Source organism: Onychomys torridus, chromosome 2 (genome assembly GCF_903995425.1).
Source record: "Onychomys torridus chromosome 2, mOncTor1.1, whole genome shotgun sequence".
Lineage (NCBI taxonomy): Eukaryota > Metazoa > Chordata > Mammalia > Rodentia > Cricetidae > Onychomys > Onychomys torridus.
Genome location: NC_050444.1, coordinates 48496950 through 48521879, shown reverse-complemented (window position 1 = coordinate 48521879; position 24930 = coordinate 48496950). Strand labels below are relative to the sequence as shown.

At 36.6% G+C, this 24930-nt stretch overlaps 1 protein-coding gene across 2 annotated transcripts; it reads left to right on the top strand.

The window, feature by feature from the left end:
- On the top strand, window positions 1–24930 carry Manea (mannosidase endo-alpha). Of its 2 annotated transcripts, none has more exons than XM_036180177.1 (5): window positions 1–97; window positions 8754–9335; window positions 12816–12925; window positions 22960–23036; window positions 23810–24930. In XM_036180177.1, exons 2-5 carry the CDS (start codon window positions 8792–8794, stop codon window positions 24465–24467), a joined length of 1389 nt encoding a protein of 462 aa, XP_036036070.1. In that variant the 5' UTR covers window positions 1–97; window positions 8754–8791; the 3' UTR covers window positions 24468–24930. The 2 variants fall into 2 exon arrangements, with proteins under 2 accessions (XP_036036070.1, XP_036036071.1); XM_036180178.1 differs by lacking the exon at window positions 1–97 and adding an exon at window positions 475–841.

The window sequence follows — 24930 nt, the reverse complement described above, 5'->3', positions numbered from 1 at the left end:
ACTAGGCGTCGGCGGCCAGAGCTGTCAGGCCTGGGAGGACTCAGGGCGCCTTCTCTCAGTCGCTGAGTCCCCGCCGGTCGCAGGGCCCCAGACCCGGGTGAGTAGCTGCGGGATCCCTAAGCTGCAGCCCACACAGACTGCACAGCTAGCGCCTGCGCGCTGGCCCGCCAGCCAATCGCAGGCCTCCTTCCTGCTGCGCCCTTTGACCCTGCGCCCCAGGCGTCTGGGAAAACCAGGACGCCGGTTTCCGTGCCGGTTTCCGTGCCGTTTCCCGCTAGGTTCGTGTCCCCACCGCATCCCTGCCGGGCCTGGCCCGGCTGCCCCGCTCCCCGCAAGGTGGAAGTTTGCCCCCAGGCGGCTCCCCAAGCCTCCACCTTGAGTTCCCAACCTTGGAGTGGGTCCGGAGGTCCCTGGCGGTCGCGGCGCCCGTCTCCCAGCCGAGTTTGCACCCGGAAGGCCGCCGGTACAAGTCCGCTCCCCCGAGGTCTTTGTTCTGTCCCCCTTTAACACGCTTGGCTCGGGACGGTCGACTTCTCCTCGCTGGACAAGGGTGGCTGCCTCCTTTTCCACTTGCAGAGGAACAAGTTGGGAGTACAGGCAGTTAAAAGTTTTCGTTTTGTGTGGAGGACCTACAGATAATAGCGTGGAAGATGGAGAAGTACTAAAAGTTAACTCGTTCAAAGGAGGCGTACATGAGCACTACTGTGGATCTGTATGAGCTTAGAAATGCCCGTAAGAAATGAGACTGGAGGGTGGACTGACTGTTCACATTACAGTGTGTTGGCGTCAGCTTGAAAGGAAAATGAAAAGTGAATGTAGGGTTTTGCTAAAACGAATTCAGGTTTGTAAGTCACTTTCATGCAATACATTACTGCACTCTGTGAGCTGCTTGTAATCCACGAAAAACAGAATTTTATGGCTTTAGTCTGTAACACGCAGAGCTGCGGCTTCCTATAATAAGTAACCTGTATGTGATCGTGAGCTGCCTTCTCAGTAAGTGTGGGCCAAGGTTCAAGGAGGAGGGAACCACTGGTCATTTCTTCTAAGTCAGCTTCCATGGTGCAAAAAAAGTCATTATATGCCTTCTACACTTGAGGCCACATAGGCCGGAACTGCACTATATTTTGCCCTTGCAAGGTGCTCAGTGGCATGTTCTTTGGCTGTTTGCCAGCTACCCCAAAGGCTTGGAAAAACTCACCTGCTGAGTTCCATCATCTGTAATGTGAAGTTACGCTTTGTAGATGGTGGTGAAGAGAAGAATGCAAGACAGAGGTTAGGCACGACTGAACTTCTGTGCAAAAGGTTGCCCGTGTTTGCAGTAAAACTGACCTGGGCAAGATTCTGAAAATTCCAAATATGTGTTCTTAGCTTTAGTTATCTCTGTCTCTAGGTACTTCCTCTAGTATAAAATTAGAAGAAAGCAGTATGAACACAAAAGAATAAGCAGGAGGAATCTTTATAATTTAATTGATTATTTTAAAATGGAAACTGTGACTTTTCGAGTTATATATGAGCAAAATACTCTTAAAATAATCATTTAGATCTCAGCTACTTAAGTATGTAATAACTTTCTATTAGAAATAAACTTCCACATTAAGTATCATTTTAAAAGGTTAAAAGCACCGAACATAAAAATAGCATGGTTTCCAATGAACCAGTTGTGTAACCCTGTGTCACACAAACTTCCCTTTGATGAGGACACATTGTCAGTAGCCAGTACTTTGAGCTTCCTGCCTTGAGAACCTCTACATCTCTAGGTTCTTTTGTTTTTGTTTTTCTCACAAGGAACATCTGAAACCTTTCTTTAGTTAAAACTAGGTAAATAGTTCCTTTGCCTGTCTCTTGCAAAAGCAATGCTTGTTTTAGGTTCCGAGGTACTGTGTTGTCACAGATACTAAGATAGATGGACTTTAAAATTATTGAATCTTCATGAGTTTTCTTTTACAGTGTTGTTGATTATAGACTCTACAAAGATCTGGTCTGCATATGTCCATTTGAATGTGTTATAGACATACTGCCCAAACACATGCCAGTGTCAGAAACAGGAGGGCCAAAGCTTAAGGAAGCTGAATAATGATGAGTGACTATAATATTTGTTGGGATCTACTAGAATATAAGTGTTCTCCATTTCTAGGGGATAGAAAACGTGTACACATATAGTTTAATGAGGTGTACAGTGTTAGAAATACCACCATTAAAGGGGAACAGTGCTACTCAGGAGTCTTTAGGAGAGGCATCAGGAAGAGGAGGCAGACCTCTGCTTTGTCTGGAACCTTGAATGTCATTTTAGAGAGAAAAAGGCATATGCTGTATTTATTTGTTTCTTTTCTGCAGGGTTAAGGGTCAAACCCAGAACCCAAGGAATTGTTCATGCTAGACATATGTTCTAACTATTGAACTACATGCTCAGTTCCATATGCTGGGTTGGTTTCATTTTTATTAGTATATTTATTTATGTTGAGGCAGAGCCTATTTATTTATTTGTTTGTTTGTTTGTGTATTTATTTATTTATTTAGCAGTGGAGCCTCATTATATAGTCCAGGCTGGGGTGGAAGTTCCAGGGTGACCTGGAAACTCATAGAGATCTAGCAGCCTCGGTTTCTCAGGTTCTAGGATTAAAGGTGTGTGTTACCACATCCAGCTACCATATTGCTACTTCTGGAGTATTTTTATGCCATCCATCTTTTTACCATTGTCATCATGAATAATTATGAGCTCATGGCTCATAATTACTTAGTGATATATTATCAGATGTGAAATAAGTCTTCATCCTGACATGAATCCTTCAGGAAGATAATGGCACTGGAGAAAAGAAGTAGAGAAACATCAGACTACATAAGGAAGAGATGAGATCTGGACTTACTTGTAACTACAGAGCTCAAATTTTTTTTTAAATAATAGTTTTTACCTATTCTTTGAAACTTTTATATGTATATATAATGTATTTTAATCTTATCTACCCTCTCCTTCCCACCATCCCATCTCCCAACTTCATGTCCTCCATAATTGATTAATAAAGTATTTTACAGGGCAGGGGAACCCATGGCTGATATGTAAAATTAAAACACAAAAATCCGTATAAAAAATAAAATTTGGAATAAAAAAAATAAAGTATTTTAGTGCTGCACAAGAACACATGAGTGTGGGGTCATCTCCCATGGTTTGAACAATGTAGGGGTGGCCACAACCCCAAGAAAATGTGACTCGGTCCTTCTCCAATCAGTCATCAATTACCAGTAGTCCTCAGCTAGCTTTTGGGTCTTGGGTGCACTGCTCCATGCTGGAATTTTTAACTTTCTGGTTTTTGTGCAGCTCAGCATAGCTGCTATGAGTTCATGTATGCAGCAGCCAGGTCATGTCCAGAGAACAGTGTTCCCAGAATTCCTATCCATCCTCCAGCTCTTAATTCTCTTTGCTCTCCTCGAGCAATGTTCCATGTTCTAGTGCTGTAGGGCAAGGAGATAATAGAGGCATATCATCCAGCTAAGCTGTCATTTCTTTTATTCTTAGCAATGTGATCAGTAATGAATCTCTTCATTAACCGCTATTAATGGCAGTAAGAAGCTTCTCTGGCCCAAAGCATGACAAATCTATGGATATAGAAATATTTAGAAGTTTGACCATGTGATCATTGACACAAACATCAATACATTCTCTCCTGGGACCTATGACTTCTGTAGTTATGGGTTTCAACCATATTTATAGTTAGCAGGCATGAAATCTCCCTGTAGAACAGGCTTTAAATCTAATCCAGAGAGTATTTGGTTATCCACATAAATAGTCTTACTACTATTGCACCGGTAGGCATATCTGGCATGTCAGTATTGTAGCATGCAGGATTTAGCACTGGGTAAGACCACTGATATCTTTCCTACCCCAGCCACTTCAATAGCACCTTCCAGCACTGTGAAAGATACCTAACAAGGGCAGAGTTCAGACTTTTAAACACAGGTTGAAGTGACTTGTTAAGAAGGTTGGAATACCCTTCATGGGTGATCTTAAAGATGAAATTGATGGTTTGCAATGATATAATAGTCATTTGAAGTTAATAAAATAAATAAAGGTACAGATTAAGAAATTGAATTAATAGACAATAAGAATGGGGGGGAAACATAGGCAGTGTCCATAAGTGCAAATTTTGGTCATTGATGGATCTATTTAAGAAATGAACCAGAAATCATACATGCATGCACACACAGAGATCTTTAGTGTTCTTTTTATGTTGCTTTCCTCATTTACTTTAAATCTTAAGTAATATTCAGTAATTAATTTAAACACTTCTCTCTCTCTCTCTCTCTTTTTTTTTTTTTCATTTGCCAACACTATACCTTGCAATTGTCCACAGAACAGCTTTTATCAAAAAACAAAAAAGATAACAGGAGTCTCAGTGAGTTATCCAAGATCACACAAGTGGGTCATTAATGTGCTTTTCAAATTCTTGAGTCAATTTTTTTCTGTTAATTTACCCCTGGTAGTATATTTCACCAGCCTACTAAATCAGCATTTCTTTTTTCTTTCTTTCTTTCTTTCTTTCTTTCTTTCTTTCTTTCTTTCTTTCTTTCTTTCTTTTCTTTTCTTTTCTTTTCTTTTCTTTTCTTGTGTGTGTGTGTGTGTGTGTGTGTGTGTGTGTGTGTGTGTGTGTGTGTGTTTTCGAGACAGGGTTTCTCTGTGTATCTTTGGTGTCTGTCCTGGATCTCACTCTGTAGACCAGCTGGCCTCAAACTCACAGAGATCCGCCTACCTCTGCCTCCCGAGTGCTGGGATTAAAGGCGTGTGCCACCGCTGCCCTGCCCTAAGTCAGCGTTTCTCAAGTTAATTCTTCAGTTACTTCTAAATCTAATAGCTCTCCCATATTCATTCATTCATTCTCTCTCTCTCTTTCTGTCTGTGTGTTTGTGTGTGTGTGTGTGTGTGTGTGTGTGTGTGTGTTCAGCATTCAACATCAGTGATTAATTCTTTATGAAATACTTAACCCCCAAACAAACAGTTCTAATTTGAGAAGACAGGAAAAGAGATTACTATGTTTTTTTTTTCTCACTTAGAGATAGCAACTGTACATGCTTTGACTATATTTCCATTTTGTGTTTAAGATAGACAAGATAATATTCCAAAATAATTTTTTCCTGCTTCTTGTCTGGTCAAAATTATCATATTCTTTAATCGAAGGGAAGGAAGGATATGTTATTACATCAATAGCTTGGAAATTTCAGGACAGCAAGTTATAGCAGCAGCCAAAGTGGTCAGTTCCTTTATTGCTGTCCAGTGAATAGGCCTGTCACATTCTCACAGTAGAGCTTTTACTTCCTGGTGTGCAGTGCTGAGCCTGAAGGATTATAGAATTGTTCCTTCCCAGAAATGAGCAGAGGTTGTGTTAAAATTTCATTCTTACCCTATACTTGTCTCGTGGGATTCTTTATTTTTGGTTTCTTCCTTTTTAAAAAAATGTTTTCGACATTAAAAAATATTGCCAAAATAGTATGAACATTTCAATTCCTTTAGTTTTCCTACAGTTCTGGGAATTTCCTGGGAAGCAAAATTCATGGATGTTCATTTATATGAGATATTGAATATAACTTACATCCTTCCTCTGTGTTTTTCTAATCATCTCTAGATGATAAAATTCACTATCTGTGTTGTCTAAATAGTCAATTTTGTGTGTTGTTTAGAAAAATAATGCCAAAAAAATATCTGTATATATTTGATATAGGTGTAAATTTCTTTGTCAGAAGCCAAATGTGGTTTACTTAAACCATGGATGCAGAACTCTGATCTAGAGAGAAGACTATATATAGTGGATAATGATGCCATGAATATCATCATCATACTACACTTCTTGCCAGAATTTCAGACAATCTTACTCATTACTCTGAGAGTTGCTGCAGAATCTACAGTTAGTCTAACTGAGATTTAACTATCTGAGCTTTCTCACAATACCCAACGGAGATACCATCGCCCCCTAAACAGCAGGAAGCAATTCTAAAAAAAAAAACGACGCCCCTTATCCCTAAGGTTTCATATTTCTCAGGGTTATGGATAATGGTTCTAGGGTTGGGGTGGAAGAAACTGTTAAACTCAGTACTCTCCTTAAGGAAAGAAAATATCTCTCAAAAAAAAAAGGGAAAAGAAGAAATGGAATGGATAGGTATAAGATATTATGGTAGACTATCATATACATTAGTAAACAAATTTAGTAAAATAGCAGCCTTAGATAATTTGCACTGTAATTTGCACTGTTATGAATTCTTATATGTTGATACAAATATAAACTTTTTATATTCCTATTTAAGATAATTTGTATATTGATACAAATACAGAACTATGTTTGTTATATTGTACACATATTTTTACTCTTATTTGAAGTATTTGTATATTGATACAAATGTAAATTTATACCTGTCATACTGTATGTATGTTCTACTTCTGTTTAAGATATTCTGTATACTGATATATATATATATATATATATATAGGATTATTATCATATTGCATATTGCACTATACATTCCTATCTCTGTTAAAGATATTTTGTGTATTATCACAATTTAAAGTCATTGTCCTTTTACTGTACATTTGCTTACAGACTGTCTGCCTTATTTATATGAAGCCTTAGTCCTCAGGTTGTGTAGGTAGATAAGACTTATAGATTTATTGTCACCTATGCTTGTCATCTCTATAATTATGTTAGGTAGGTTATTCAGATTTATAAATACATAGGTCAGATGGACAGGTATGGACCTAGAGAATATGGCATTTAAATAACTTAGAATTCTGTTGACGTGAGACACAATTGCTCCTGGCAGTACCAATTTGATCCCGAGAGAATTTTGGGCTTCTAAAACATTTCCATTTGGAAGTTTGTCTTCTTGGCACAAAATGGCCTACTGGGAAAAGAACTGCCCTTGCCTCAACTGCTGACAGTACAAATGCTGTCCTTTCTGGACAAGCGGGACACAAGGAAAGTGACCACTGTATTTGCCAAGACAGGGTAAGATGGTCTTTCAGAATTCCTGCTTCTGAAAATGGTCTGTCAGATACTCTAGGCCTGTAGCCAATTTGAATGCACCAATGATGCTGAGTAACATTAGGTGACTGTCCAGGCTGCCAGCTGTCTCTGTCTACTCTTGCAAGACTCCTGAAAGTTGCTTGCATCCTTCTCCCATTTCTCAGGTATTATTATATTCCTTCTCAGGTCTTTGATGAAGTTGAAGATTAGCAGTTATAGTTACAACTCAGTATATATACATACATAATATCTTAGATAGAGTATATTAAGTTTTAGACTTAGGTTCTTTAGGATAAGACACCTTTTGGAATGATCTTTGTAACATGCCACCTACCCACGCTCTAGACTTCCCTAGATTTTAGTATGTGTTTTTTGCTTGATACTGTTTACATTTATTGTAATTCCAACTTATCTAGGTCATTATCCCTCATTACTCCTGGACAATATTTGATAACCATCTCTTTGTATATAGTCTTGTATTAGGTTAGAACCTTCTTATTTAGACAAAAGGGGGAGATGTAGTGGGTAGCCATCCCAGCCTTGGCCTGGAAGTTCCAACCCCCATTTAGGCTTAGGTAATGGTCACGCCCACAAGGCGGGGCTGAGGGGAGGAAGCTGAAGACCCAGGATCGAGAGGAGAGGTCTCTCTTGGTTCTGGGTCCCTGGACGCTGGAGGTAGACTTAGCAGAGTTCTCCAGAGAACACCGCCGTACTGCGCCATACCTTTGCCAGACCCTGTAACCTATCCCTTCATTTGTAAGTTACTCCACAAAATAAACCTCCCTTTTAACTACATGGAGTGGCCTTAATAATTTCACCAATAGATAAGTATGTGTATATATGTTGTACAAATATATGTGCATGTTTCTTCTTGTGTATGTCCTTAATATATGCTTTTACAAGTTTTTTCATGAAGTTAATTTCTGAACAAAAGTCCCCAGCAGTGATTATTTCATCGTTCTCAGTATATCCTCTCTAGAAAACCATTGTCAAATGTGCCCCAGATTAATCTTGATCACTTGTTCAAAAGTTTGATGTTTCCCATTTTATGAATTCAGTATGTTTTGATGAAATACCAATATGTGGCTATCCTGTGTCCCACCAAAATTGAACATGATTTTTGCCTGTTGCTTTGTATATTTATCCATTATGTGCTTCTATAACAAGGTTCATAAAACTAGATCATTTATATAGAAGAGAAATGTATTTCTCACAGCTCTGACAGTGGGGTGTCTATATAAAGATTTGGCAGGATCAGATGTCTGGGGGTGGATGCTGTGTAATAGTGTCTAGATGCTGTATCCTCTGAAGGGGAGGAGCTCATGAGAGGAAATGGACTCAACAGCCTCTTTAATTCATTCCTGATGTGGTATATGTATACAACTGAGTTTTGTTAAGCCTTTAAGAAAAATGAAATAAGGAAATTTACAGGAAAATTGAGGTATCAGGAAATTATATTAAATGATACAACTCAAGTCAGAAATCACACGTTCTCTCTCTTATAGATCTGACTAAATGTTGTTGGCATGTCCATAGTGCTGTTTCCAAATCAGTACCTCTTTAGTATGTGTATTTGCCAGTCTGTGTGTGTGTGTGTGTGTACACGTGTATGCACATAAGCATTTAACAGTATTTGGTGGTTTATTATATTTTGCTTATTTTTTAATGTCACTTTTAGTTTTCATTTTAAATGCTGTAGAAAACATGTAGCTATCACTTACTGATGATCTTTTTTTCAATGAATTGCAGCAAAACATTCACTATTTTGGAGTTTAAAGTATGTCATCATGGCAAAATTTCGAAGAAAGACTTGCATCATTTTGTCGCTTTTTATTCTATTTATTTTCTCCCTGATGATGGGCTTAAAGATGCTGAGGCCAAATACAGCATCCTTTGGAACTCCGTTTGGGCTTGACCTTCTTCCAGAACTTCATCCACCAAAGACCCCCTTGGGAAACAAAGTTGACTTCCAAAAGAGTGATAGAATCAACATGGAAACAAATACCAAGAATTTCAAAGCTGCTGGCATGACTGTGAGGCCACCCCGAACCTCTGAAGTGAACCTGGAGGAACTGCCTCCTCTGAATTATTTTTTACATGTATTTTATTACAGTTGGTATGGAAATCCCCAATTTAATGGTAAATATATTCATTGGAATCATCCAGTCCTGGAGCACTGGGACCCTAGAATAGCCAAGAACTATCCACAAGGGAGACATACTCCTCCAGATGACATTGGCTCCAACTTTTATCCTGAGCTAGGAAGTTACAGCTCTCAGGACCCTTCTGTCATAGAAACTCACATGAGACAGATGTGCTCAGCCTCAATTGGTTGGTAATTATTTTATTTACATATATAAATAATTTTGGTGGACAATTAAATTAGTAATCAGTTTTCATACTTTTATTAATAACAGTCTTAATTCATATCCCTGGATTAAACTGCATTTGTGTCCTGTTCTGTTGTTGTTTGTTTTCATTTTTGCAGTACTGGTAATTGAACTGATGACTTAATTTGTGCTAGGCAACCTCTCTACACCTGAGCTATGCATGGTGGAGTATGCCTGCATTTGTAGACTTGGAAAGCTGAGGGAAAAGGGTTCTGAGTTCAGTTCAGCAGGATGTTTTCACCTGCCCTAAAATTGTCATCATCATTGCCCTATTTACTACTGACCTTGACATCGCTCCAGCAACTGTATCTGATTTCTGTCGCTGTGAAATTATGATTGTTTTTGTTTTTGTTGTTGTTGTTGTTTTGTTTTTCAAGACAGGGTTTCTCTGTGTAGCTTTATGCCTTTTCTGGAACTCGCTTTGGAGACCAGGCTGGCCTCGAACTCACAGAGATTCACCTGCCTCTGCCTCCCAAGTTCTGGGATTAAAGGCATGCGACACCACCGCCCATCCTGTTTGCTTATCTTAATGTGTATAGCACATTATTTTGTGATTCACGTGTTGTAAGAATATCGGTTTTAGTCATTGTTTACTGGTGATGGTATTTCATTTTATGATCAAGGGTGTTTGCTTCTGCAGCCATGTGTTGGACATTTCAGCTTTCCTTCCTTCCTGTAGTATATAATATGACTTTTTCAATTTCTGTGTCAATTTCATTTTTACTTAATGGAATGTGGTTTTTAGTGTTCCATTTTGCATTTCCACTTGCCCTGTTTATGATCTGACATTGAATGTGTGAATCACTCTATCCTGCAGTCTCTTTTGGCCTAGTACATAGTTATTCTTCTTATGTATTTTTAAAATTGCTGTAGCATTGCAGTGTATACCTGTAACTTAAATGGTGAAAAGTGATTGATCATGATTATTCTCATGTCCCCAATGTCCTTCATCTTTCTCTGTCCTGTGTGTGATTTCCAGGTACATGTCTTTAGTCATAAAATCTTCCAATGACAGTATATTATCTAGTGTCTGAGAAATGTCTCTAGAGCCAGTGTCTGAAGGTTCCACATAGGCCTGTTGTCTTTGGAGTTCCCTTAATGAAACCTGATGCTTTATTTCTTTATGTTATTTTTAAATCATGTTTGCTTGTATTTTATTCATTATTCTTTGAAACATGCTTTTGAGCTCAGGAAGAAGATAGCGTCCTGAGTGACTTTGCTTTGTCTTTGCTGTCGTGAATGCTAACGCTGGCTCACCTAAATATCTGCAAAAAGTGCAGCAGAGACCCGTGGGCAATGAAAGCCAGGCTGCAGAGTGCCACTTCCTAGAGCTGCTCCACTCCTGCCAGGCACAGCTGCGGAAACTGCCCTCCATGAGCATGTCCTTCCTAGCTTACTCACTGTGCTAGTACCTGCTTATTTATGGAGAAGGACTTTGTCTTCCTGGCATTTCTGGTGCCCATGTTTGATGTTGTTCTGCTATTAGACCAATAGCTATTAGAAATTATTGCATGATTATTAGAAATAGAATCCTGGTTTGAATTATGTGGAAGAATGCATTCTTTACAGTGCTCACCTACTTTCTGACTTTTTGACATGTATTGTTTCCCTTATGTATGTCTATTTTCATTGCGTTTTGTGAGATGGAAATTTCTTTCCTAGGCCGTGTGCTGAGAAAATGTGTGTTGTTGCTCTTGATGCTGTTACAAGCTGAGCTAGAGGGCTTCTTAAATGTTGATCGGTTTTCTCCCAACTTTTGTTTTTACCAACAACCTTATCTAGGTGCACTCCCTTCTTCAATAGCCGTAACTTCCCTGGATCCTGTCCAATATTAGTTCTTTGTTCTTTGTTCTGTCTTACATGTTTTTTCTTTTTTTTTTTCTTGCTATTCTATGCAGAGCAAACAGGGATAGCATTTTCCCCTATTAGCTTTAATGAAAGGACCGCTGTGTTCTTCTAGCTAGAAATCTTTTCTACATATTAGGACTCTGAGAAAATATAAGTGTTAAAAATCTAGCTCTCCAGCAGTTGTCTTTTTCTTTACTGTTTAAGAATCTATGTATTTAATGTGTATTAATAAAATCTAGTCCCCATTCCCTCCCCTCTATTTCTTCCCCTGCCCCACCAGCTACCACCACTTTTCATTTTCAACCTTATATACTCTGTTTATAAACCTACCGAGTCCAGTTATAGTTGAGCTTATATATACATGATAGGATCATCTACTGGAACATGGGTCACCACTTAGGGACCACATCCCTGTAGAAAACTGACTCTTGCTCCACCAAGAGTCTTCAAATTGCCAATAATTCCTCAGCTAATGATGGCACTCCCTTAGCTGCCCCCATCCTTGGTGGAATTTTGGCTGATTTGATTTCATAATTTCTACAAGCTCTCCTCTATATAACACTATTGTTTCTTTCCCTTTATTAAAAAAGTATTGATTCATTGAGATATCCATGCTATCTCTCTAGTGACCTGAATTTCTTTATTTATATTTGAAGGTTTGAAGTGTTTGTCTTAAATATTTTCTCTGTAGTTGATGATATCTCTGTAGACTGGTGTTTCTAGTACCTATAGTGTAATTTCCTAGTACAGAAATAAGTAGGTACTATGGGGAAGAACTCCATTTTGTCACTGTTAAATCTTGTGTTAAATGATATCTATGTGTTTAAAAATAAAAATAAAAAAAAACCCTAGCATATGGGTGGTTATAGAAGTTTTGTTCATAGTTGCCAAAAATTAAAAGCAACTAGTATGCCCTTTAATAGGAAAGTGAATAAACATCTACACAGTGGATATGCAGCAGAAAAAACTACAACTTACTGAGTTATACAAAGTCATGAAAGACCTGAAATACAGGTAGTTAAGCAAATGAGTCCAGTTGTGCAGAGCTAAATACCGTATGATTCAAGCTATATGACATTCTGGCAAAGACAGAATTAGAGGGAGTGAAAAATCAGTTACTGTGAACAGAAGGGAGGAGGGGTAAATAGGTGGGAGACTAATGTCTATAGTAAAGCTATCTGTCTGGTACTGTAATGCTTATCTTATGAACTCATGCTTTTGTTAAAATCCACAGAACTGCTTGACATTAATAAAAGCCATGGTTGTAGTTAACAATATTATGATGGCACTGTCTATCAAACATAGTAAATATTGCATACAGATATGTGAATAACTGGAGAAGATGGTGGTAGGAGACAGTATGTAAGAACTACGTGCTTCCTTACTGAGAGACTTACATGCTAAAATGTGTAGCACGATAATTTTAAAAGACATCAATTGTTTAAAATAGTTTGTAAATAACTGTATTACCCTTTTGAATGTACTTGGCACTCATATTCCCATTTTCTGACACTTGCACTCACTCTTGATGATGCCTTGTTGCTTTTTGTTCTTTTTTATACTTTTCTATTAGGAGTCCTGGCCCTTTCTTGGTACCCACCTGATTCCAGTGATGAAAACGGAGAAGCTACTGATCACTTAGTACCAACCATTTTGGATAAAGCTCATAAATATAATCTGAAGGTATTTAATTTGTCTTCAAACTATATGTGTCACTGTTAATCCTCTTACTTTTTGATAGTAATACTATTTTATGTACTCATTTTTATTAAAATTTCATATATGTAGAAATACTTTGAAATAATAGTAGTTCATGAAAGCTTGTTTTATTTAAAATTTAAAAGTTATCCAATTATAAGATACCCCTTACTGTTTTTTCTAACCATGTTTTATATTCATCTATTACATTTTGTGGGGTTGTTTGTTTAAATAGGGACCCACTCTGTAGCTCTGACTGGCATGGAATTTATTATGTAGACCAAGTTGATGTGGAGCTCATATTAATCCTCTGGCTTCTGCCTCTGAGATATTGTGATTAAAGACATATACTACATTGTCTGGCCTTTCCTATGTGCTTACTAGGAAGAAAAAGGGTTGACAGGTTCCTCAGTAAACAGAATATAGGAATTAGTGAAATTAATGCTGGAATATCCTCTAAATGTCAAAAAAAGATTGTGTTTAACTATATAACTTTACATCTTTAAAAAATAGTTAGAAAATAAATCTCTGTCCAAGTAATTTTCATTTTTGAAATTTTAGATTATTTCTTTGAGAATTTTGTACAGTGCATTTTGTTACTATTCACCTTATCATCTTTTCCCTACCCACTCAATTTTGTGTCCTCTTCTAGTTATCCCACCAAGTCCAGTTTGTACTGTCTATATATTCTTGGATGTTTGGCCTTCCACTGGAGTTTGATTGGCATACTAGGGCCCATAATCTTAAAGAAAACTGACTAACTCTCCCAGAAGCTGTCTCCTGCCAGTAGTTCTTCAGCCAGGGGTAGAACTTGATCCAGCTACCCTCTTCATTCTGGGGTTTTGTCTGGCTGGTGCTTTTACACATCTCATGAGTGTTGTTACAATTGTGGTGAGTTTATATGTGCAGCTACCATGTTGTATCCAGAAACTACTCTTTCTTTATAGTAATTCTATGCTCTGATTCTTAGAATCCTTCTACTTCCTTTTCTGCATTGATCCTTTATCCTAGTGAAGACATGTGTGATATAGACATCTCATGTAGTAATCAGCACTTTTGCAGTGTCTTATTCTCTGCATCTTGACCAGTTCGTCATATACTGCAGAAACAATTATCTCTGAGGGTTGAGAGATGAACTAATCTATGGGTATAACAATAAATCTTTAGGAGTTGGGCTTAATACTATTTCCCTTTAGCAGAATATTAGTAGTAAGTTCTCTTTTAGGGCCTATGATCTATTCAGCCATAGGTTCTTGGCTACATAAAGGTTCTAGGTATGGGTTTCATCTTAAAGAGTGGGCCTTAAATCAATAGTTTGTTCTCTCGTGGCATTTATGCTACTATTTCACCAGTGGCTATATGTTTTCAGGCTGGTTATTATTGTAGCTCACAGGGTTCATAGGTAAGATTCTTGTGTCAATCAGTAGTGTGTGTAGCAACTTCTAGCACTGTTAAAGCTATTAAGTAGGGACAAAGCTTCCATATTAGTACCAGCTTGGTTTCTCCATGTTCTACAACTCAAGTTTGTAGTGTCTTCAGCAGTAGAAAGTTATAGTCGGGGTCTTGGGAGTGAGGAAGAGTAAAAGAGTATTGTCATTAGTTCAACATTTAAAAAAAACTGTTTCTCAGTTGTTTATGCCTGTCTTTTTGCTTTGCTTTGTTTTGTTTTCTTTGTGTAGCCTTGGCTGTCCTAGACCTCACTCACACTATAGCCAGGGCTGGCCTTGAACTCACAAAGATCTACCTGCCTCTGCCTCCCGAGTGCTGGGATTAAAGGCATGCATCACAACTCTCTGGCTCTGGTTTTTCTTCAGATAGTATATTTCCCCTTTATATCCATTACATTTGTCTTTTATCTTAATTCTATAGCTAAGGTTTAAAGTTCTCTATTGACTTCAGCATGGAAAAAGTGGGGGGTACCGTTGTCTCATTCATGATTTTTATGGTTATACTTTGAATCTTTCTCATTAGTATGGCATTGGGTATAAATATGCCATATTATGTTGAAGTATTCCTAGGGCTTGGGGAGTTGTTTTTGTTCTTTGCTTTTATCATGAAAGAATGTTGGGCTTTTTCTTTGTCTATTTATGTGATCATGTGATTTTATCCTTGAACCTAATTATATAATTTCTTACATTTGTTGATTTGCATTGTTTGAACCATGTTTCACCCTTGGAATGAAGTCAACTTGATCATGAGAGTGATCTTCTGGGTATGTTGTAGTATTTGGTTTGTTCATATTTTATGAAAATAGTTGGATCCATATTCAAGGGCAAGTTGCCTTTTAAATTTTTTTCTCTTGTGTCTTTATTTGGCTTGAATATTCGTGTAATACTAGATTCATAAAATGGGTCTGGTAGCATTTTTTTCCCTTCCTATTTTATGGAATAATTTGAAAAACATAGGGCTAGGTCTCTAAAGTCTGGTAGATTTCAGCAGTGAATATACACCTAGGGTTGGGATTTCTTTTTTCTTTTTTTTTCAAATTAATTGGGAGTTTTTAGCTATGCCTTCAATTTTATTGTGTTTATAGATTTATTAATGATATTTATATCCTCTTGTTTTAATTTTAGGAGGGCATAGGTTCCTATAAATGTATTATTTCAAAATTATTTCGTTTCGGAACATATGTTTGAAAATACACCCTGACATCTTCTGTATATCACTTCATCACGTCTTTGCTCTCCATAGTAATAGTGAATGACAGATTCTTTTCTAGTCTTGTCTGTTTGAAAGTCTGAATGCTTCCTGCATCTTTTCCTAGATTTAGGAAATTTGAAATTTTATTGAACACACCTTTTAGTTTTTTCACCTTTTTCTATGCCCTTGATTTGTAAATCGGTCTTTAATTATATACTATATACCTCACATGCTTCACTCATACTTTCTTTGTATTTTTTCTTTACCGATATTCTTCACTGAATGTTCTTGTTTATCTATGTTATCTTCAAGTCTTTTGTTGTTGTTGCTGTTGTTTTTTGGTTTTTTTGTTTTGTTTTTTGTTTTTTGTTTTTCGAGACAGTATTTTTCCGTGTAGCTTTGGAGCCTTTCCTGGAACTCATGCTGTAGCCCAGGCTGGCCTTGAATTTACAGAGATCCGCCTGCCTCTGCCTCGAGTGCTGGGATTAAAGGCATGTGCCACCACCACCAGGCTTATCTTCAAGTCTTGATCTGAGTTTTTCTTGATCCATTCATTGGTAACACTTTCCACTGAATTTTTTTTTTTTTTTTTTAGTTCTTACTTACATTTTATTTTTATATTAAAATCCACATAGTAGATTGGCAAACAGTTTCTAAAATGGGCCAAATATAAAATATTTTTAAGTTTTTTTTGGTTATATGATTTCTGTAAGAGATATTTTTAATCTTTCATTTTATTTCTTTTTTATCGAAAAATTTTCTTTCATACCATATATGCTGATCATTCTTTGCCCTCCCTATTCCTTCCAGATCCTCCTCACCTCCCCAACTACATGTCTTTTCTTTCTCTCTTTAGAAGACAAATACACAAACAAAAGAAAAACAAACAAGCAAAAAATAAACTTCCACACATACATAAACACACAAAACCACACAATTTGAAACCATAATATGCATACAAATGACCAATTAGACAAATATTACTCAAACAGAACAATATGAGATGAAAAGTCTATAAAAGCAACTTTGAGAGTTTTTTTTTTTTTTTTTTTTTTCATATTGGCAATCTTCTGCTTGGTATAGGGCCAGCCTAAAGCCTGGTTAATAATATACTCAGTGAGAAAACTTAATTTTTTCCTTTGCAAGTGAGTGTCAGCTGCAGATAGCTTCTTGGATAGATGTGGGGACTCACATCTACTTACACCATTCAGCAGTGTAACTCACTGATTGAAGCTGTGTATGGTGTCATAGTCTCTGTGAATTCATATGTATACCATGCCTATTATGACTGGAAGACAATGTGTCCTTAGAGTTATCTGCAATCTTTCATTCTAACCATCCTTCATCTCCTGTTTTGTGTAGCTCCATGAGCTCTAAGGGGAGGGATTTGATGAAACATCTCACTTAGTACTAAGTATTTCAAGATTTCTTACTCTTTATACATTATCAAGTTGTGGGTGTCCGTGTTAGTTCCAAACTACTGCAAGAAGAAATTTCTCTGATGATGACTGAGACACTGATCTGTGGGTATAACAGAATCTTGTTAGAAATCATTTTGTTACTCTGCTCCTTATAGTGGAACAGTAGTGCTTGGTTTTTCTTTAGACCCATGGACTATCCAGTCTCAGATTCTGAGCCATTCAAGAAATGCCTGGCATGGGTTCCAGCTCTTGGAGTGGACCTTAAATCCAGGAAGAGTGGTTAGTTACTCCCACAATGCTTGTGTCACTGTTGTATTAGTGTATCCTGCAGATGGTCACCATTGTAGAGTGTAGGTTTGTGTCTGGGCTGGTTTTTCACTTTCTCCGCTGGTAATGTGCAGAGTATCTTCCAGTCCCATGAGCACTCAGGGGTAAAGCCTCTAGTTAGGCACCAGCTCAACTTTTCCATGTTCAATGAATTATGCAAGTATTGTCCTCAGCAACAGTTTTCCACTGAATTTTTTGAGTGAGCTTCTTCCAGATACTCATTTGATTTTTTTTAAAGTATTTTTTGTCTTTATTAAACTTGTGTTCATATCATGCATTGATTTCCTTATTGTATCCAGGTGTTCATTTATACCCTCTTTTGATTCTTTCCGGAACTTACTCATGTCCTTTTAGAATTTGTTCAATCTTCTTTTGTATCATTCCCTTGAAGTCTTTGTCTGCTATTTCATTCTGGTCACTGTTTTTAGAAAATTTAATACTGTAGAATTGGTCATTTGGAAGGGGTCCTTTTCATGATTTTTCATGGTCATGTTTCTTTGTTAATATTTGTACATCTGGTCATCGAGGGTGTTTGTTATATCACCTTTGTTTTTTGCATTGAAATTTGAAATTCTTTTGGCAGTTTTTTTCTGGGACTAGCTTGTAGCAGGGTTAAGATGCATTCCACCCGTCTCATGTATTGGGCTTGTAATATAGCTCATGTGTTCAGGAGGCAGTAAGGATACTATCCAGCTCAACTCCACTGGTGGGAGACATACTATGAAAACTCAGTAATAGTTAAAAACAGCTATCTCCTTTAAGTCCAGTGACCACTAGGGAATAAAGGAACAAGGATAATAAGTATTTGCTGGAACATTATCAACTAAACATAGCTATGGGAAGACAATAAATTGAATATGACTAGGAATTCATATAAAATAGTAAATAGAGGAATTGGGAAAGTGTTAGGGACCAGAGACCCTAAAGATTATTGACATTAGAAAATTGCAATTTTAGAGGAGGGGGTGGGAGAGAGAAAAAGATAAAATGAAGTAGGAATAAGAGGGAAAGTATATGGGTTGTAGGTTAGGGAAATACTTGAAAAGACACAGTGGAAATAGTGTTAAATCTAATAGAGCAATATGAAAAACAATTTATGCAAGAATGAAGATTTAAAAATAATTAAAATAAAATAAAAATACCAGTTTAAATTGCTTCCTTTATTAGAGCATCAGGAAAAGCCCTCTCCTGCCTGAGAAGTCTTATTAATTTAACTTTGCTGGTGATAGAACTGTTTACATTTATGTGCAGTCCTCATCTGACTGTGCAAGGTCTCATTAGTGCGGATTCATACTTTTACCTGTGGGGTTGAATTTCTGCATTGGTTTTGAAAGTGAAGTTCAGCCTTCCTCCAATGTCCTCCAACATGTGATGTTACTATCCAAGCCAGTTCCCTTTTTCCAAATGTGGTTGGGGGTCTCACTAACCTTGCATGGATTTCAGTGCTGCCTATTCCACCCCATTCCTGTGTCCCTTTCCAGCTAACAATGTTCATCCTACCGAGGCTCAGACGGCCTGTGTCAGTGGTCTTAATATGACTTTGTTTGTTCCACAGAGTTTTAGATCAGATGAACTCCCATGAGGGGTTCTGAGGTTCTCTGAGTCTCCTCTCTTGGGGTTGGAGTTTGGAGACATGGGTATGTACTGTTTTCTCTGCTTCCTAGCAATATATTTAATTGCTTATACCTTCTCCCTTCTTGCTCCAACATAATATGTGATTTCTTAGGTTAGAGGCCAAGGGTAATTTCCCAACATCTGCTTCATGCAGTTTGTTGGTCTGTCCTTTAAAAAAAAGAAATTTTTTTTTCTGTCTTTGCTTCTGGAAATTTACCTTTTTTTGGATCCAAAGTAGGAAGAGGAAGGATTTTCTTTTGTAGTTTATATTACAGTCTGGCATTTTTTTTATTTTTTATTTTTTATTCTTTTGTATAAAACTAATTTGAATATTTCTGTAGCCCTAAAGAAAGTCTAGAGATAGTATTTCTCAAATGGCCTGACAGGAACTGCCACATAACATGCTCCACAGTACCGTTCATTGAGTTCTCATAGGCATTTGGAGTCAGCAGATAGTCAAATCTTCAAGTTCTGGAACCACAGCTGAGGTTGAATAAGTCATTGATTTATTTTGCACAAAGTAAATCCAAGACCTCTGTGCCCCAGTTCTGTAGTGGGAGGTAACGAAACTAGACATGTTCTTTTAATGAGGTTTTTAAATGTAAAGTAGTTAAAAATATCAAGCTGCATGAAAATAGGCTGCTTTTAATTCTACTGAAAGTTTTTATATGGAACAGGAAAGTAGCAAAGACCTTGACCATTAATTGTCTCTGTAAATATGAGCAATATGTGTGTTCTTTCCATACTTTAGATCTGATATTTAATGACCAGAAGAGATGGAATTTGATAAAATACTGTTCTCAATTTTTTCCTTGCAAATGTTCAGATTTTCCAGTGAATAATGATTACTTACCCTCAGTAGCTCTTAAACTTACCAAACTTGTTTTGAAAATGATTATGCTATATTAATTTCAGGTTATCTTTTACAAATATGTTTCTGACATTTTTGGTTGTGTTGATTTTGCAGTTCTCTTTCTTTTGGAATGTAAAAAAGGTTTTCCTTCACTTTTGTTATTACTTGTGTAGAAATAGAGTTTCTAGGCCATTGCTTTACCTTACATTTAAGCTTTTGCTATAGCCTACTAGTTTTGATTACACAATAGCATTAGTCACTAAATACTTTGTAACTGAAATTTTGATTAATTTAAACTAAAAGTAATTTTAGGTGAGCATTTTTAATTATAAACAAAGTAGCAAGTTAATAAAACATGTATGAATAATTAGTGACTTCTTTTGCATTACTGCTTGCAAAGGTTGACGGTTCTGCCTCAAATCTGTAAAATCTAAATCTAAGTGGTGACTAGTTTTTTTCAAAGATAAATTTTTGTATAAATGTTTGTATTATTTCTTGGAGCATACACTTGAAGCACTTGTAACTGTCATTCCAGAGGGTACTTAAGCCCCAGGTATAAGGATCAGAGCTGGATCCTTCCAGCTTGCTGTCTTCTCTATGTAACATCCTAAGAAAAAAACGTTCAAGCAGTCTTTTGTAGGACATGTGGTAGAGCTTATTGGTAGACACTGCCACTGTTGAGCACAGCCCTATTCTCTTTTCCTTCTTAGAAAGTGTGAATGCTTCCTGTCCACTTGATGTCAGGTTTTCTGCCTGGCCTGCTTCCACTAAGGATGCTACATGCATTCATGGTTGTGCTTCTCTTTTGTTTGTTGTTTTGGTATGAGAACAAAACTCCACTCTTCCCTAGGACCCAAATGACCAAAACTGTGGAACTTATTTAAACTTGATCCACAACTTAGAGCAAAGCCATCACAGTAATACACAGACTTCATGGTGTATCAAATAAAATTGAAAGTTAAAAATTGTGGAGGTGTATGTTAGATAGCATCATCATGATATCAGATCTCAAAGAAACCAAAGACCTAACAACATAAAATCAGTTGGAGCTATCACTTCTTTCTTCCATGATTATAAGGAAAACAAACACCTTGTATTTCAATAAATTTAACATTTGATTTTAAAGTAACAAGTTTTATAACCTTTGCATAAATCATTTGTCTAATACTAATAGTTTGTAAGCAGTTATGTTTCTTAAGTGAGGAGTATGTATTCACAGTGAAAACTTGGCAGATCTTGCCTTAATGGGGTGTAAGTAGACCACTTAGAGTTCAGTTTGACTATTGGGTACTTTTGCATAGAACATGCTAATTCGTGCTTACAGATACTCATGCAATATCTACTCTGCAGCAGGTTCTGTTCTACGTATGAACAGTATTAAGAAAGAGAGCTGAACATGTTTGTACACACCTGTAATCTTAGGTGGAAGGTAGGGCAAGAAGAGGGGGCTTCAAAACCAACCATATCAAAATAAAACAGAAAAGAAGAAACAGATTTGATGTCTCATATTAAGACAACTTGCAGTCTACTAAAGGCCAAAACCAAACACAAGTGAGTTGTAGAAGAAGAAAACTGCAAAATATTTAGCACTACCAGGTATAGGAGGGATTGCCTCGCTCATGTATGACCTAAAGGGTGGTACCTGGTGTGAGGTCAGGGGTGGAGGGCAAGAATTAAGGAAGAAGTGCTTTGGCTACAGGGCTCAGAAGATTTTGGGTAAAGACAAAATCAGAAGGGTGAGATGGAATTCTTAATGTGACTCATTTTCTCAAAAAGTTATGCACACATTTCATTTTATGCATCAAATTGTCTCATTTTAAATTGATTTTAATGTTAATGTAATAGATTTTTTTAAAGGAAGAAATAGTGATCACATCCTGTCATTAATTAAAAATAAAGTATAATTGAATTGATTAGTTAAGAAGTTCTAAGTATATGACTTTAAATTTGCTGCATTATGTTGATCTGTACTTGATGGAAGAACCTGCTCATTTATGGCCTGCAGTTTTGGAAGCAGATTGCAAGGATGTCTTGACCTGAGTTTGTTACTGACAGAACCTTACATCATCGTGCTCTCAAAAGTAGACAATGATTGATTTACTAAATGACCCAACTTGAAAATTAATTGTGTAAAAAATAATTAATGAAAATATATTTTGCTTTAATTGAGTAATTGAAAAAAAAAAGGTTTAAGCTGCAGTGCTTAGAAGTCTTGTCAAACAGGCAATATCACACAAAATGTAATATTTAAACAGTAATTAATTTTATTAGATGAGCAATAAAATGTACTTGATATCGATAACAGTGAATTTAAGGATAATTTTTATGAGCATCACTTAAGTTACTTTATTCCCTATGCTGTATATCTTAGTACTTGGAAATAGAGTACAAACAAAGCAAAGCATAGACATAATTTGTTAAACGTGATTATGTACAACTGATATTTGTAGGTAGGAATTTTAAACCTGTGTATGATATTTTGTGATTTCTACTACTACAGTAGTTATAGATGGGCCTTAACAGTAGCAATATGAAAATCACTGTGCTCTGTAAAGCTTTTAGATATTATTTTCTTATAAATTCTTTGAATATTAAAATAATACATATTCATAAGATGTCCTTTCAATGGTAGTAAGCTATCAATTAATTGAATATTTTGTTGCTTCTATATAAGTATAAATGTAATGGTCACATACCTAAGAAAAAAAAATTACATATTAATTTGAAACCTGGACATTTTGCAGTCCCCCCCCCTTTTTTTTTTAGAAAGCTATGTCTGAATACAGAGTATATTCTTGTGTCTTATAAAGAATACCTTTTGCAATCTATGTCATTGAAAATAATCTCCTGGAAAAGCTTTCAATCCTATACCACACATTGTATCCAACAAACTGGGGAGCTGTTGGCAATTTACAAGACCTGCGCCAGCTTCTTTATTTAGAAAATGGAGTCAGCGGCTCCCTAACGCAGCAAAGGAGGCTGCATATGAAATGCTTCCCTTACATTTAGTATAGGAAACTCAGTGTTATCTACTAAGATTTATTTTGTAATCACTGGGCTTTCTAAATACTCACCTTAATTTTGTTGAATTGGCAACTTATTAACTATGCAAAATATTCTTTCATAGGTCATGCTTTAATTTATTTTTTTCTTCTTTTTTTTAGGTCACTTTTCACATAGAGCCATATAGCAATCGAGATGATGAAAACATGTATAAAAATGTCAAATACATAATAGACAAGTGAGTTTCTTCAGTGTTTCAAGTTTTTCTGTGTGACTTGGTGATAACCACTGTTACGAGTTCATTGAAGTGATAACGGAGAGTTGGTTTATGATCTGTCATTTCTGATAATATTACCACAAGTAAGCTGAAGAACATTCTCAGCTTCCTTTCCGTTCAGGTTTTGCATGAATAAAGGTTGCTAGTTTAACTATTTTGTTTTATACCTTAAAGGCTACTTACAATTTCCTTCCATGCTCATTTTACATTTCTGTTTTTAAAATCTTGTGAGTATACATTTTTGTCTTTTAAAGGAAGGTTCAGATGAAATGTAAACTAATTTCATAGCAGTGTTTGCATATCTGTCATTTGTTTCTAGAATAACTAAAACAAAGAATTTTGTAATTAGTTTTATTCTGATACAGTATTTTAATGATAAGATTCTCTGAGGTATTTCATTTTACAAAGAATCATGTCAGCAACAAGTAGACACCTGCCACTGATAAGATCGGTTTTCTGTTTGTGCATCTCATAATGGACTGTTATGGTTTTAGTCTCCATTTGTTAACTTTGGCATGAGATAATTAACCTCCTGTTTAGTAGTATACCAGTGTCTCATAATGTACAATATTAAAAGTATGTTTACATTAGCATTATTATTCTTGCATAACTGACTCACTGTAGATTGGAAACAATGTGCTTAAGCTTCACAAATCATTTTCAGTTTCAGTGCATAGTTTTATTCTGACCTATTCTGAGTGTTCGTCTCACTTTTCAATGTGTCTCTGTTGTAGATATGGAAGCCATCCAGCCTTTTATAGATACAAGACAAGGACCGGGCATTCTCTACCTATGTTTTATGTCTATGATTCCTATATCACAAAGCCTAAAGTGTGGGCCAATCTGTTAACACCTTCAGGATCTCAGAGTATTCGCAGTTCTCCTTATGATGGATTGTTTATTGCACTTTTAGTAGAAGAAAAGCATAAATCTGATATTCTTCAAAGTGGATTTGATGGAATTTATACATACTTTGCTACAAATGGTTTTACATATGGCTCATCACATCAGAATTGGGCTAACCTGAAATCATTTTGTGATAAGAACAACTTGATATTTATCCCGAGTGTAGGCCCAGGATACATAGATACAAGCATTCGTCCGTGGAACACTCAGAACACTAGGAACCGCATCAATGGGAAGTATTATGAAGTTGGTCTAAGTGCTGCACTCCAGACCCATCCCAGTTTAATTTCCATCACCTCTTTCAATGAGTGGCATGAAGGAACTCAAATTGAAAAGGCTGTCCCCAAAAGAACCACTAACACAGTGTACCTGGATTACCGGCCTCATAAGCCAAGCTACTATCTAGAACTAACACAAAAGTGGTCTGAGAAATACAGTAAGGAAAGAATGACATATTCATTGGATCAACAGCTGCCTGCTTCTTAATGTCTCACTTATAGTTTATTAAATCGCCTAGCTTCAGTAAATGACTTGTGTTTTATGTTATGGAAAGAAAACTGTCAAAATCAATGAGCACTTGCTACTGTTACCTTTATCAGTTATTTTGTTTTTACTCTTTAAAAGATTGTATTACTTGTCCTACAATGCACAATACTGTACAAAGAAACATTTGATGAGAAAAGTTATGTTGGTAACATTCCTGATGGCATAATCTTCTGAATTTCTGACTGCAATTGAAGTTTTTGGTTTTTGTTTCATAGTAGAGAAAATGCTTGCATTACATAAACCATCTAACATACAGGTCAGCTGCACCTGTATTCTGGGTCCAAAGACATAAGAGTGCGTACATATCAGGTACATATGACAATGAAATACAGACCTACAATCAGGTGGTAGTGGCGGTTCACACCTTTAATCCCAGCATTCGGGAGGCAGAGGCAAGCAGATC

What these genes read in the sequence shown, in the direction of transcription:
- Manea (XM_036180177.1), top strand. Translation starts at nt 8,792, where the DNA reads ATGGCAAAATTTCGAAGAAAGACTTGCATCATTTTGTCGCTTTTTATT. An exon ending in GATGTGCTCAGCCTCAATTG is followed by an intron (nt 9,336 to 12,815) that starts GTTGGTAATTAT and finishes CTTTTCTATTAG; the next exon opens with GAGTCCTGGCCCTTTCTTGG. An exon ending in GTCAAATACATAATAGACAA is followed by an intron (nt 23,037 to 23,809) that starts GTGAGTTTCTTC and finishes TCTCTGTTGTAG; the next exon opens with ATATGGAAGCCATCCAGCCT.